The sequence below is a fragment of the Cottoperca gobio genome, unplaced genomic scaffold, assembly GCF_900634415.1.
Source record: "Cottoperca gobio unplaced genomic scaffold, fCotGob3.1 fCotGob3_253arrow_ctg1, whole genome shotgun sequence".
NCBI classification, from domain to species: Eukaryota; Metazoa; Chordata; class Actinopteri; order Perciformes; family Bovichtidae; genus Cottoperca; species Cottoperca gobio.
In genome coordinates, this window is record NW_021166875.1 from 1,203 (window position 1) to 17,500 (window position 16,298).

Sequence of the window (16,298 nt, forward strand, 5' to 3'; positions counted from 1 at the left end):
TCTACCGTCCTCCAGGTCCTTTGGGGGAGTTTTTGGAGGAATTGGACGTTCTCCTGTCCAACATCCCTGAAAATGGCCCTCCGCTCGTATTTCTCGGTGACTTCAACATCCAGTCAGATAAGTCAACAGACTTATTATCTCACCTATCTTCTTTTGCTCTCTCCCTGTCTCCCTCCTCTCCTACTCACAAAGCTGGCAACCACCTCAACCTCATATTCACCAGAAACTGCTCGACCTCAAACCTCTCTGTAACCCCACTTCACATCTCTGATCACTTTTTCATAGCCTACTCTCTCCCCCTCTCCCAAACTAACAAACCTACCTCTCCGCCGTAACCTCCGCTCCCTCGCTCCCTCGCTCCCTCTTCTCTTGCCTCAGCTGTCCTCTCGGCCCTTCCTTCTCCTGACTCCTTCTCACTCATGCTTGCTCTGCCACAGACACTCTCCTCTCTACTCTGTCCTCCTCTCTGGACTCCCTCTGTCCTCTCACTCTGCAGCAGGTTCGCCAGACCCCTCCAGCTCCCTGGTTGGATGACTCTGTGCGTGCTAACAGAGCCATCCTACGGAGAGCTGAAAGAAAATGGCTGAAATCAAAACACCCTCACGACCTGCTTACCTTTCAAACTCTTCTCTTTCTCTTCTTCAATTTCAGAAGCGAAAAGCACTTTCTTCCAACAAAAAATTCAATCCTCTTTCTCCAATCCCAAAAAACTTTTCTCGATCTTCTCCACCCTCCTCAACCCTCCCAGTCCCCCACCTCCTTCTTCCCTCCTACCGTCCCACTTTGTCAACTATTTGTAAAAAAGATAGATGACATACGCTCTTTATTTTCTGACTTGCCGACTAACATCATTTGTTCACCATCCACATCACTTCCCCCCACTCTTACTTCTTTCTCCACTCTCTCTTCGAATGAAGTTCTATCTCTCATTACCTCTGCCTGTAAGGTTCGCTGGAACCGACAGAACTGAAACCAAAAGCACGACACAGAGACAGGCAGAATATAATATAGTTCAGTTTACTCAGTAATCCAGGCAGGGTCAAATACCGGTAAATCAGTCCAAAAGGCAAACAAATCCAGTAAGGAGCAGGCAGAAGAATCGGAGTCCAGAAACAAGCAGGCAGGGTCAAAACGGGCAGGTCAGGAAAACTAAACAGGTAAACTAGACGATCGCTGGAGAGCTTGGCAGGAAAACACAAGACAATCTGGCAGGGAACAAGCGGGAGAGAACTGGTATATATCTAATGAACTAATGAGGGAATGAGAAGCAGGTGAGGAGATGGGCTGTGGAAACCAGGTGAGGTGAATAAGTTGATTGCAGGCAGTGAGGATGAACCAGAATCTGAAATGATAAGAGAATTACTGACAAGGTGAAAACAAACTAATAGTGGGTGGAACGCGTGACATTGCCCGTCCTACTACCTGCCCTCTGGACCCTATCCCCTCTCACCTTCTCCAGTCTATTGCTCCTGATCTCCTTCCTTTTCTCACCCATCTCATCAACACCTCCTTAACATCTGGTTGCTTTCCTAACAATCTTAAGGAGGCAAGAGTGAACCCTCTCTTAAAGAAACCCTCACTCGATCCTTCTGAAGTCAACAACTACAGACCTGTCTCTCTTCTTTCTTTTCTTTCCAAAACACTTGAGCGTGCAGTCTTTAATCAACTCTCATCTTACCTTCACCAGAACAACCTTCTTGATCCGCACCAATCTGGTTTCAAGGCGGGCCACTCAACTGAGACTGCCCTCCTCGCTGTCACTGAGGAACTCCACGCTGCTAGAGCAGCCTCCCTCTCCTCTGTTGTCATCCTTCTGGACCTTTCTGCTGCTTTCTGGGTGTGACGCTGGACAACCAACTGTCCTTCGGTCCCAACATCGCTGCAACAACCCGCTCCTGCAGATGCACTCTGTACAACATCAGGAGGATACGTCCCCTACTGACTCAGAAGGCGACGCAGGTTCTTGTTCAGGCCCTTGTCATCTCATGCCTTAACTACTGCAACTCCCTCCTCGCTGGACTGCCTGCATGTGCCATTCGACCTCTACAGCTCATCCAGAATGCAGCAGCCCGACTGGTCTTCAATCTATCCACATTCTCCCACAACCAATCGGCTCGCCACTCCCTCACTACGAGTGGGATCCCTCAAACAAAACCCGCCTGTTTGCTATCCTGGCTCCAAAATGGTGGAACAACCTCCCCATTGATGTGAGGACAGCAGACAGTCTTCGCACCTTCCGGCGCAGACTGAAAACTCACCTGTTTCGACTGCACCTCGGCGAATGAAGAAAACTAAATAACTGTACTTTGTATGTTGCACTTGTATTGGTTTGGCTTATTTATAGCTAATAGTTGAATTTGTATTCTATTGTTTCTGTATGTTGCACTTATGTTGTTGCACTTCAAACTGGCTATTTGAAGACAGTGTTCACTTATACGATTATACCTATTTGAAGCTATTGTACTTACAAGATTCTTGCTGTTCGGAGTTGTATCTCCATGATTGTTTGCACTTTTTGTACGTCGCTTTGAACAAAAGCGTCAGCTAAAGGAACTGTAATGTAATGTAATGTAAAATGTTACTACAATTTGAATTTGTTTTAAATCAATTAATGCAGCCATGTGAATTTAATTCCCAGCATTATTATGTCCCAACAACAAAAAAAATTATCCTAATCAATAAATTAGAATTGTTGTCTCGCAACCATGCATTTAATTAAGTAGTGGTAATAGGTTCCCTGAATTACTTTTTAGAGCATTAAACAGTTGATGACACGTGCAGTACGGTGTTCCAAACTGTAGGGACAGCAGTGCGTCGTCTCTGCGTCCAGCGTCAATAAAGAACAAGAAGACCGGAAAAGACATACATTTCCGAGGCGCGCTGTTTGTCACAACGTCGTGTCGGATTGTTTTCAGTTTGTTTTAATATTTTCATCTAGAGATACAATATGTACGACCAGGACGAAGGTGAGCTGCTGTCTGATTAACTTTCTCTCACCGACATGCTAACGTTAGCCTAATCTGAAAACATGAAGCTTCACTAGCCGACATGCTAACGTTAGCTTCATCTGAAAACATGAAGCTTCACTAGCCGACATGCTAACGTTAGCTTCATCTGAAAACATGAAGCTTCACTAGCCGACATGCTAACGAATGCTATCGGTGTGGGGCTTTGTTTCAGTTTACAGGCTATTGAGAGGTTAATGTTGTGATTCATATAATAATAATAATAATATCAATAATATATTTATTTATTATGGTGCAAAAAATAATGAGTTAGTATACTCCGATCCATCACTTCAGTAAAAGGACCAAAACTATAATAAACAATTACTAAATACATCATAACAAGTACATTTTAAGAATTATAAGTTAAATGTCCTTATCAATAGTTATATTTCGGCAGTGAAGCAGATGACTGTGTAATGGTAACATGTAAATGGAAGTTGGTGTAGTTAATCATTTAGTTGCAGGAATTACAGTGAACATAAAAACTTAAATACAGTGAAAATAATGACATGCATACGGTGGAAAGTACAGACATAAATACAGTAATAATATTTATTGATCAGAGATTATAAATATTGTGTATTTGTGTTTGTCAGATCCTCAGTACGAAGAGGACGATGATGAAATCACTCCAGATCTGTGGCAGGAAGCTTGCTGGATCGTCATCAGGTAAACTCACCTGTGTCAATGTTAATGTTAGAGAAAATTATCAGGTCGCTGAAGTTCAGCTTTAAAAACGGTTCAGTTCATATCAGAGGGCGTTAAAGAGTATTTCTATATTTAATGAGTCTAAAAACAAACAGAAGATGTGAAACTGCTAATGTTTGATGGAGCTTTAACTACAGAACAGACTTTTATTTTGAACATCAGTGAATCTGACATTTACCTTCGTGTTTATAACATTTTCTCTTTGACTTTAAGAGAAATAAACAAATGCCTGTAAGAGTTTTTCTTACAGATCATGTTGATTTTAGTGTCACAGCTTCACTTATTGTCTGTTATTGTGTCCAGGTAATTTATGTCAATATTTAACTATTAATATTCAATAATTCTGACAAAGAACTGGGCCGGGTTACTCTTATTGAAAATAAACGTTCAGGTTTCTTCCAGCTCTTATTTTGACGAGTCTTTTTCTCTTCCAGCTCTTATTTTGACGAGAAGGGTCTAGTGCGGCAGCAGCTGGATTCGTTCGATGAGTTCATCCAGATGTCTGTTCAGAGGATCGTGGAGGACGCGCCGCCCATCGACCTGCAGGCTGAGGCCCAGCACACCTCGGGAGAGGTGGAGGAGCCGGTGAGGAGCAACACTTGGATCAGGATTGGGGCTCACAATTAGTCGAACATTAATCTTGATCACGATTTTGGCTTCACACAATTAAGACAACATGATTGACTGCAATATTGACATTTAAAATGTACTGCATGTCAAATCAAGTGCTTCCTAAACTAACAGCCAGCCACTGATGTTTTGGCTACACGTTTGGGAGCAGTCCTTCACAACAGAGAGCAGACTGACAAAACAAATTCAAAAGATCTAGAAGCTAAAACTTTGAAACACTTCATCTGTTGTTTAGAAGTATTTCAGATATAAGGCAACAGGTTGTTAAGCAAGAACAAATGAAAGAGTAAAAGCAGGACTAAAGGCAACCTCCTGGAAAAACACCACAAACTACTGCAATGAATGAAGAATAACATCGCTATAGCTACCCCGCTGAATCCCGTCCTTCAACTTTAACTAACTCAGACATACATACATCGACGCTGAACAGCACGTTTGTTTAAATGTAGGGTTAGGGGGTTATAAAAGTATGTGGCCCCTAAAATCAATGAATAATCATAATAAATGAATGTGATCATCACTTTGGCCATAATCATGCAGCCCTAATCTGGATCTGGATTTGGTTTGGTTTGGTCTGATCTGGATGTATTGTGGTCTCAGAGTTTTAGAGACGCCCCAACGCCCCCCAGCTGTACGCCTGTGTTTGACTGCCTCTCTGTTTCTGTTTCAGCCTCGTTACCTACTGAAGTTTGAGCAGATCTACCTGTCCAAGCCGACACACTGGGAGAGAGACGGAGCGCCATCTCCCATGATGCCCAACGAGGCCCGACTACGAAACCTCACGTAGGTACCATCACCTGAGAGGCCCTTGCACATCCTCTGCTCCTGTGCCAAGCAGCACAGAGCATTGTGGGAAACTTTAACTCTGCGTGGTACCCATCTACATAAGAGCCCTAGCCCTGTAAATCTGTAGTTTAATTGTGTATATGGGCTGCACGCATCTCATGTAAAATATATAAATACCGGCGCCCCGGTAGCTCACCCGGTAGGGCTGACCCTAAGGCTGAGCCCTTGTCGCAGCAGCCCGGGGTTCGAATTCCAACCCTAACCTACGGCCATTTGCTGCACGTCATCCCCCTTCTCTCTCCCCTTTCCCAATCTTAAACTGTACTATCATTAAAGGCATAAAGAGCCCAAAAATATATGTATGTATGTATGTATGTATGTATATGTGTGTATGTATGTATGTGTATATATATATATATATATATATATATATATATATATATATATATATATATATATATATATATATATATATATATATATATATATATATACACATTCACATACATACAACTGGCTTGTTTGTAGAGTGGATCTCCCCTCCCATCTGGTGTCTGTTGCAGCAGAAAATATTATAAATCTACATGCTGACATTGACTCCCAGGCCTCCAGGAAACCCTGCAATACATATAATTTGTTGTGCAATAAGTTTTTATTATTATTTATTACTCTCTCTCTTGGTCACTAAAAGTTATCAAAAGTAAACTAGCCTACAATGAAATTTAAAGCGTCTCATTTTTCCCTTAGGTACTCGGCACCGCTGTACGTAGACATCACAAAAACCATCATAAAGGAGGGCGAGGACCAGCTGCAGACTCAGCACCAGAAGACCTTCATTGGTAAAATTCCTATCATGCTTCGCTCCACCTACTGTTTGCTGAGCGGCCTGACGGACCGAGACCTGTGTGAGCTCAACGAGTGTCCGCTCGATCCCGGAGGTTACTTCATCATCAACGGCTCTGAGAAGGTATGCCCTGACAACATGCACCGTGTGCATCTTCTAAATGCTAAGCTAGCTGTTTCCAGTCTCTTCTAAACTAAGCTAACCAGCTGTTGGCTAATGGTTTCGTATGTAGTGTACAGACTTACCGGGTGGACGGCCCGCCGTCATGTGTTCTTTTACATTTTAACAGAGGTTGTATCTTGCCCTGTGTTGCTTACAGTCCACCATGCTGGATTTGGTACCCATGCCATACATCGTTAGAAAGCTTAGAATTTCGTCTATTTAACCCTTTAACACCTAAGCTTCAAAATGTCCGCCTGGACTCTTTTGCTTATTTTGACTATAAAAATGTCAGAAAATGTCCTGTGAATTAGTGCTTTTGCCCATTTTTCAAGTATACCTGGAACCTTCAATATCTGGCAGTTATTTACAATTTATTGCATGTTAAAAGAGTGTAATAACAGTTTAACATGGAAGAAAAACACAAAAAAGGAATTTGATTTTAGAGGTTTATTGAACAAAAACCACTGCAATGAACATGAATAAGAGATTTGGCATGTTACATTTGAAATTTGAAATGTTTATAACTATTTATAGTAGAAATGTTGAGTCTTTGTCACTTTAATGTGCAAAAACAGGCCATAAAATGGAAACTATGTACAGGAGTTTTTTTCCACACAGGGTAATTCTTGGTGGTACTGCCAGTGACAGTTCCTGTCTGGCTGCAGACACAGGCCCACATCACAGTCCTCACACTTCCAGGCAGTGCTCCTCTTGCAGAGTTTAGAGCTTGAAGTCGATGGTGTAGCTCAGGGGTATTCAACTAGATTAGGCAGGGGGCCACAACTGTAAAATGACTTGGAGTCGGGGGCCACATGATTCTGACAATGAAAATTACAAATGTGCCATGTTTTTCTTTAGGGTAGTAGTGTTATCTATAAGGTCAAACCTCATCAGAAAAAAAGGATTGAAAGTATATCCAACTTAGATGAACAAATATGCAATATGCATTATCCACACATTACAAAAACTATATTGAATAGAAAGAAAAGCTATACCTTCTGAACTGAAGTAGTGCAAACAATGTCTTGTGATTATGCACACATATGCATTGTCCATCACTCATTGCAAAAAGAAAAATAACTAAAATAATAGATAGATTTACCTCACATGACAATTCAGTGAGAGAAGTTGCATTTCCAAGACTGTGCCAGCTTGTTGAATACAGGTTGGTGGGAGGTCAAAGCAAGCTGCATGCAGTGGTTGAGATGATCATCCGTGAGTCGATTGCGTTGCTGATTCTTTATCAAGTTCATGGTTGAAAATCCAGACTCGCATATGTACGTGGATCCAAACATGGTTAACAGGTAGATGGCCAGTCTCCGGCAATGATGAAACTGCTGAGTAGAATGAGCCCAAAACTCGCACAGTCCATCTTCTCCTAATTTAGCTTTCAGCACATCAGAGCTCTGAATTTGCACTAACTCCAGTTGGAATGCGCCCTCGTCAATACTGGGCATCACGGCTTTGGCCTTGGCTGGATATGACCCAGAAACATCAACTGCAAATGGATTGCGCACAAATAAAAGAAGCTCTTTGGGAATCTTAAAGTCGTTGAATTGCTTTTCAAAAGTCGCTTCATTCCAGCCGGTGCTGCGCTGCTCACGGGGACGTTGCGTAATGTTGGGAAGTGGATCTTCTTCCCTGTTGTGTCAGGTAAAAAGAGACTCAGGTTCACCTGAAACGCAGCAACATTCTCGAGGATCTCAGCCACACTCGACCCTCTCCCCCTGTATCAAATCAAATGAAATGTATTTGTATAGCCCAATATCACAAATTATACATTTGTCTCTGTGTGCTTTACAGACTGTACAGGTTACGACACCCTCTGTCCTTAGACCCTCTGTCCTTACACCCTCTGTTCTTAGACCCTCTGTCCTCAGACCCTCTGTCCTTACACCCTCTGTCCTTAGACCCTCTGGAAGAAACCTCAGGGAGAGCAACTGAGGAGGGATCCCTCTCCCAGGACGGACAGACGTGCAATAGATGTTGTGTGTGCAGGATAAACAACATAGTACAAATACAAAATTTGACAGAAAATGATGTTGTGTTGAAAAAGAGAAAGTTTGGATGAATCCAGGAAAATGTCAAAAAGGCTTCCCGGTGTCCAGCAGAACCAGGGCAGCAGGCGCAGCCACGATTCCTGATCCTGACGTAAACTTTATCAGTGGCAACCTGCCACATGAGAGACAGACACTCCGGGGATGATGCCCCGGAAGATGAGTTAGTAACATACATTTGCATAAATGCATACAGACAGATAGAGAGGGAGGGGAGGAAGAGGAGGAGGAGGAGAGCAGGGAGGTGTCCCCCGGCAGTCTAATCCTATAGCAGCATAACTAGGGGCTGATCCAGGGCAAACCTGAGCCAGCCCTAATCTGCAGGTTGAGATTGTTTACGTGGCCCTTGATGTCGCACAAAAAAGCAATGAAATCGGGTGTTTTCATGTGTGCAAGCAGGTCTTTAGCTTTGCTGGATTTCTGGCCAGAGAGGAATTCTCCCACCTCCTCTTTCAGAGCAAGGAAACGTTCATGAACACGTCCACGGCTCAGCCAGCGGACATCGTTGTGTTTCAGTAGGTCTGAGTATGGGGCATCCTTCTCCTGCAGCAGCATATTGAACAGCCTGTGCTGAAGACTTGATGTCGAGCGAATGCGATTCACAATATTTACGACCGTCTCCATTGCTTCTTTCAACTCCCCTCACAGTTTTGCACACAAAACTGATTGGTGTATGATGCAATGCAACGTGTGCACTGTCGGATACTCTGCACGTAAGCGTAATGCAAAGCCCCGTTCTTTCCTAACCATGGATGGGCAGCCATCAGTAACCAGAAGGTTTATCTTGCCTAGATCCAAACCATGCTCTTCGGAAAAAGCCTTAACTGCAGTGAACATCACTTCACCTGTAGTGTTGGTTGTCAGCGGTATGAGGCACAACAACTCCTCTTTAAAAATGTCACCATTAAAGTACCTCACAAACAGCGAGAGCTATGCCGTATCTGTTGTATCAGTGGATTCATCCACAGCCAGTGACATGTAATCTGTAGATTTGTAGATTAGATAGATCATCAAACAGTACCTCCACCCTTCGACCTCCCGATGTGTCAGAGTGGTACTTGCTTCATACGGTTAATTATTTCTTCTTTGATTTTATCTCCCGCAAAAATTTCTGTAACCATCTCAGTTCACCATCTCAGCATCCATGAATGGCTTACTTTTTTTGCCCAAAGCAAACATCACTCGTAGGGAAGCAGCAGTTGCCTTTTCTTGGGCTGTAGCAGCAGTTGTAATTACACTGGTTGATTTAGCATATGACGATTTTAGAAGTTCTATTCTACTACTTCCAGATGTGCTCCCAGGTGGGTATGCTGCATTGAATTTAGCAGCATGCTTGGTGTCAAAATGTCACCTGATATTATCAACCTTGCAGACTGACATGATTAAACGCTGGCTCTGGTAAACACAAGTTGACACACCTCTGGGGAATGTTTGGAATGTCCCGGTAGTAATTTGTACTGATTTTAATTCTGATAACATATTAATGAACATATATTTACATTAATTCTAATTATTCGCACACACCTACACAGAGGGAAGGAGAGGAGTGAACTAGAGACTCACCGCACGCACCACCACCTCGCACGGACCTCGTCCGGACCTTTGCTTGAGGAAGTGTTCTCTAACTGGACCTCTTGGAATTTTACTTGAATACCCCTGCTCTAAGCTATAGATTGACACCTCATTTGAGCCAATAGGAGCTTCCATGCCTTATCTACAGCCTTCAATAGCCAATGAGTGTCAACTTGATAAGTAAGGGCCAGTCTCTCGTCTTGTTTACAGAACCCCTCACCCTGACCTCGCTGCTTCCCGTGGACTTGGTGCTCTGTGCGCCCTCTCTCCCTGCAGCTAGGGACGGGGAGTCCTCAGAGCGTCAGGGGTCTGCGGTGCTGTCCTCTTGAAACACGGAGCCCGTCTCTTTCCCACGCTCTGTCCTTACTGTTCATCTATACAACCAGTGGGTTTATGCCTCATTGCTTTACAAAAGTACTTCATAGATCGAGACTCTCAAAGTGCTGCTGTGTTGGTAGTTTATCAGATCAAACTGGTTTCCCTTTCCTTTTAAGGTGCTGATCGCTCAAGAAAAGATGGCCACCAACACGGTGTATGTGTTTGCCAAGAAGGACTCAAAGTACGCGTACACAGGTGAGTGTCGGTCCTGTTTGGAGAACTCGTCCCGTCCCACCAGCACCATCTGGGTCAGCATGATGGCCCGAGGAGGACAGGTGAGTCCCTATTTAATACATTTATTACATGACTATCATCTTTTTATACAAAGATCGATCAAAAGACAGATGTGATTGATTAACTCATTTATTGATCGTCGCTCTCAGGGAGTGAAGAAGAGTGCCATCGGTCAGAGGATCGTTTCCACGCTGCCATACATCAGACAGGAAGTACCCATCATCATCGTATTTCGGGCGCTAGGCTTTGTCTCGGACAGAGACATTCTGGAACACATCATCTACGACTTTGACGACCCCGAGATGATGGAGATGGTCAGTCTATCAGTTATTGATCAGTAGTGATTGTTGGTTCATGAATAACAGGCAGACGGACCATCTACAGATAGGCATTGTTAGCCCCACCCACCTTTTGATGTCACTGTGTCTCCAGGTGAAGCCTTCTCTGGACGAAGCTTTTGTGATTCAAGAGCAGAACGTGGCTTTGAACTTTATCGGTTCCAGAGGAGCAAAACCCGGAGTGACGAAAGAACGAAGGATCAAATACGCCAAAGAAGTTCTGCAGAAAGAGATGCTGCCGCATGTCGGAGTCAGCGACTTCTGTGAGACCAAGAAGGCTTACTTCTTAGGGTGAGTCCTACCAAGTCCGTGTGTAGTATGTGTGTGTATTACCCTGTATAACAGTTAACGATGATTATTCATTGATTTTAGGGACGAGGAGTGCTATCTTAGATTTCAGAGCTGACCCTCATTATCCCATCATTACTGTGTACTGACAAAATTAGTGCCTTGCATTCTGCGGTGCTGCTGCGGTTGTTGTGCCTAACGAGCGGCCCAGCAGCAGTGATACTTGATGCACAGACAGGTAAAATCCATTAGTTATTGCCAGCTGCATTGTATGAGCAAAACAGGCAACTGGATCCCCAGATCGCCCGTCTGGGAGAGTTGGCAGCCAAGCTGTTGTGTGCATTGTCGTGCACACATGCAGCTACTTTCCCAGTAGCGTTAAGTCTCCACCGCATCAACTAGTTTAGCTGCGAGGAGGTCTGCTGTGTGTCTGCTGCCATAACATTACTCTGTCAGTGTATTACTGAGTATAAAGGTGTGTATTACTGTGTATAACGGTGTGTATTTTGTGTTTCAGGTACATGGTCCACAGGTTGCTGCTGGCGGCTCTGGGCAGACGAGAACTGGACGACAGAGATCATTACGGCAACAAGAGACTGGACCTGGCCGGGCCACTCCTGGCCTTTCTGTTCAGAGGGTGGGTCAGGAAACATAAACGCATTAAATACACATGCATGATTTTAAAGTAAATGTTGCTCAGGTTTTAACTCTGTGAATAAACAATAAAACGTTGCCTTTGTTCAGCATGTTTAAGAACCTGCTGAAGGAGATCAGGATATACGCTCAGAAGTTCATCGACAGAGGAAAAGACTTCAATCTGGAGCTCGCCATTAAAACCCGAATCATCTCAGACGGCCTCAAGTACTCGCTGGCCACCGGAAACTGGGGAGACGTGAAGAAGGCTCACCAGGCTCGAGCTGGAGTGTCGCAGGTGAGAACAGGGGACATTCATTCATCACACAGATGCAGATTTTACAAGTTAACCCTCCTGAAATAATGTATTATCTGTCACAGCTGACAAAGGTTGGCTGTTGAACATCAGAGATTTCTGGCAAGCAGACATGTAATCAGCTCAGTGAAGATCATCCTGCTTTATTTTTCTGCTTCCAGGTGTTAAACCGTCTGACCTTCGCATCTACTCTGTCCCATCTCCGCCGAGTCAACTCTCCGATTGGCAGAGACGGCAAACTGGCAAAACCGCGACAGCTGCACAACACACTGTGGGGAATGGTGTGTCCGGCTGAGACACCCGAGGTAAAAAAACGAAGGACACTGAGAAATCTGAAAATGCAGATTTCTATAAACACAAAGAATCTGAAGCAGTTTAAGTCCAGAAGGGAGTGTAGGTCTGTCACACAGTGGATGATTTAAATCCCCCGAGCTTTATACTTTTACTTTTTTGGTAAGCAGATAGACAGACAGCGTTTGTGTTGCAGGGTCACGCTGTGGGTCTGGTGAAGAACTTGGCCCTCATGGCTTACATCTCTGTGGGCTCTCAGCCGTCTCCCATCCTGGAGTTTCTGGAGGAGTGGAGTATGGAGAACCTGGAGGAGATCTCACCTGCTGCCATCGCAGAGTCAGTCACTTCAGCCTGATTTAATGCTCTATAAAATGTCAGAAAATGGTAAAAAATAAAATAAAAAGTCAATGTTCTCTAAAGCCCAAGATGACGTCCTCAAATGTCTTGTTTTGTCCATAACTCAAAGATAATCACTTACCTGTCATTAACTACGGCACAGTGTTAATCAATAATCAACGTTTAATTTAACTGACTGTGCTGAAACTCTCTGACTTTACGTGTGATTTATATTTGAGTTATATCTGGTTTATTTGTGTTTTCATGTTTTAGTGCAACCAAGATCTTTGTGAACGGCTGCTGGGTTGGAATCCACAAAGATCCCGAACAACTAATGAACACTTTGAGGAAACTTCGCAGACAGATGGACATCATCGTGTCCGAGGTAACCATGCATTTTTAATTGAAACCACTGTTTCTAATCTTCACAGCCATAGAATTAAAAACTACAGTGAGCAGCTGTTCTGGGACTTTACTGATCCTTTTTTAAATTAAACTTCATACCTGAGTGGTGGTTTTAAAGACGAACAGGTGAAACCAATGAGCAGACAGGGTGGGGAAATCAGAAAGTACTTAAAGACGCATGGTAGTTTCAATAAGAAATTTAAAATGTTACCAGATTAATGACTCCTGCTGGTTCTCAACCTTTCAGGTGTCGATGATCAGAGACATCAGAGAACGTGAGATCAGAATCTACACTGACGCCGGACGAATCTGCCGACCACTGCTGATCGTAGAGAAACAGAAACTGCTGCTGAAGAGACGACACATCGACCAGCTGAAGGAAAGAGAGTACAACAACTACAGGTGAGACAGAGACAGGTGAGACAGGACAACAACTACAAGAGAGACAGACGAGTGAGACAGGACAACTACAGGTGAGACAGGACAGGTAAAGCTGCCCTGCAGTAGAGTGAATCCTTTGTTCCCGTAGAGTTTTTTGACTGCTCTCGTAAAGGTTCTAGTGAAGTGAAGTGTTTGTTTGTCTTCAGCTGGCAGGATTTGGTGGCGAGCGGTGTGGTGGAGTACATTGACACTCTGGAGGAAGAGACAGTGATGCTGGCCATGACCCCCGATGACCTCCAGGAGAAGGGCGTGGCCTACTGCTCCACCTACACGCACTGTGAGATCCACCCGTCCATGATCCTCGGAGTCTGTGCTTCCATCATCCCGTTCCCCGACCACAACCAGGTATAAATAAACTAGAACTATTCTTATGAAGCTTTTCAGGTTTTTATGAGAAAAATTGCATAAAAACAGAAGCCGCCATGCTGTTGAGGGACTAAATTGGGTTCGGTGTAGAACAAAGTGAAGCAAATTAACACATGCTACAACTTATTTGCTGCTTGATACAAAAAGAAAACATTTTCTATAACTAATCTACAAGATAAGTCTGTCTGATGAAAAATAATTTACTCTGATTTACGGCTTCTCGGCTACACGCAGTTTGTTGCCAGTGAGTGACCAATATGTTCATACACATCAACTTATCAATCAACCAAAGCAGTCGTCCACCACAAACCTGAAAATGAGTGAGGAACCGGAGAAAAACAAAATGAAACGTCAGTTGTAAGGCAATATTTCGGCTACAGAAAGTTGACCAAAAACGTGTTCTTTGACCTCATCTGGTGAAAATTCCTGTATTGTTTTCATATACAATATATACATGGCTCAAAAATATTAAAGGAACACTTTGAAAGCACATCAGATCTCAATGGGAACAAAAATCATGCTGGATATCTATACTGATATGGACTGGGTAATGTGTTGGGAACGAAAGGAACGTTTTGATGGAAATTAAAATGATCAACCTACAGAGGGCTGAATTCAAAGACACCCCAAAAATCAAAGTGAAACAATGATGCGGCAGGCTCGTCCATTTTGCTGAAATTCCATTGTAGCAACTCAAAATGGTACTCGGGCCTGTATATCGCCCCCACGTGCTTGTATGCATGCCTGACAACGTCGGGGCTCCAATGAGACGACGGATGGTGTCCTGTGGTATCTCCTCCCAGATTTGGACCAGGGCATCACTGAGCTCCTGACAGTCTGAAGTGCAACCTGTCGGCGTTGGATGGACCGAGGCATAATGTCCCAGCGGTGTTCTGTTGGATTTAGGTCAAGCGAGCTTGGGGGCCAGTCAATGGTATTCAATTCCTTCATCCTCCGGGAACTGCCTGCATACTCTTGCCACATGAGGCCGGGCATTGTCGTGCACCAGGAGGAACCCAGGATCCACTGCACCAGCGTAGGGTCTGACATTGGGTCCAAGGATTCCATCCCGATACCTAATGGCAGTAAGGGTGCCGTTGTCTAGCCTGTAGAGGTCTGTGTATCCCTCCATGGATATGCCTCCCCAGATCATCACTGACCCACCACCAAACTGGTCATGCTGAACGATGTTACAGGCAGCATAACATTCTCCACAGCTTCTCCAGACCCTCCTAGAGTAACTGCCTGTCTCCTGGAATCTCCTCCATGCTCTTGAGACTGTTCTGGGAGACACAGCAAACCTTCTGGCAATGACACGTATTGTTGTGCCATCCTGGAGGAGTTGGACTGCCTGTGCAACCTCTGTAGGGTCCAGCCAAATGAAAAACTAGTGAAAAACAATCAGAAAAGATGAGGAGCGAAAAAATGTCAGTGGCCTCCACCTGGACTTTTCCATTCCATAATCTCATTGTTGCCCCTCTTGTGCACCTGTTGTAAATTTCATTAACACCAAAGCAGCTAAAACTCATTAACAACCCGCTCTGCTACTTAAATGATGAGATCAATATCCCAGAAGTTTAAATGACTTGATTCTATACACTGATGATTTTTAGCAGTGTATATCGGAAGAAAATATATATCGCAATGTCAGTTATTTCCAATATCGTACAGCCCTAGTTTGGTGAAGGACATATAAAATGAAATGCAATGACTAATGATGTATCCCTATTGTGCTGTGGTTCAGTCTCCTAGGAACACGTACCAGTCTGCTATGGGCAAACAGGCCATGGGAGTCTACATCACCAACTTTCATGTACGAATGGACACGCTGGCTCACGTGTTGTATTACCCTCAGAAACCGCTGGTCACCACCCGATCCATGGAGTACCTGCGTTTCAGAGAGCTGCCTGCAGGTAACGCATACACCTGTACAGTCAGACTGATCACGTGTTCAGGTTAGATGTATGTATGTATGCATGCATACACACACACACACACACACGCATGCATGCATGCATGCATGCATACATGCATGCATGCATGCATGCATGCATACATACATACATGCATGCATGCATACATACATACATACATACATACATACATACAAGTTGATACCTCGTGTTTTTCAGGTATCAACTCAATCGTGGCAATTGCCTCATACACGGGATACAACCAGGAGGACTCTGTGATCATGAACAGGTCTGCCGTGGATCGAGGCTTCTTCAGGTCAGCCACTACCTTCTACACCTTCATCCTTTAACAGTGTTAGTTTCTAAAGCTTTTTTCTTCACCCTGCAGGTCTGTTTTCTATCGGTCCTACAAAGAGCAGGAGTCTAAGAAAGGTTTTGATCAGGAGGAGATATTCGAGAAGCCGACACGTGAAACCTGTCAGGGTGAGAACTGAAGTTAAAAGCTCACTTCTTTAGTTGCCCCGTTCAATCTTCTCCGGTGTGATAGCAGTGTGTCGGTGGTACAGATTGAGAACAAATTAAAATCATTCTC

General features: G+C 44.0%; 1 protein-coding gene across 1 annotated transcript in view; it reads left to right on the forward strand.

The window, feature by feature from the left end:
• Positions 1-2,813: 2,813 nt before the first annotated feature.
• Positions 2,814-16,298, forward strand: part of polr2b (RNA polymerase II subunit B) — a 16,602-nt gene continuing 3,117 nt past the window's right edge. Inside the window, 18 exon segments of the mRNA XM_029426898.1 lie at positions 2,814-2,966; positions 3,605-3,677; positions 4,151-4,301; positions 5,017-5,129; positions 5,880-6,099; positions 10,262-10,420; positions 10,529-10,693; positions 10,812-11,008; positions 11,523-11,642; positions 11,750-11,936; positions 12,116-12,259; positions 12,442-12,581; positions 12,855-12,966; positions 13,234-13,388; positions 13,574-13,772; positions 15,538-15,706; positions 15,926-16,022; positions 16,095-16,189. Coding sequence (XP_029282758.1) covers positions 2,948-2,966; positions 3,605-3,677; positions 4,151-4,301; positions 5,017-5,129; positions 5,880-6,099; positions 10,262-10,420; positions 10,529-10,693; positions 10,812-11,008; positions 11,523-11,642; positions 11,750-11,936; positions 12,116-12,259; positions 12,442-12,581; positions 12,855-12,966; positions 13,234-13,388; positions 13,574-13,772; positions 15,538-15,706; positions 15,926-16,022; positions 16,095-16,189 — 2,515 coding nt within the window. The 5' untranslated portion in view covers positions 2,814-2,947.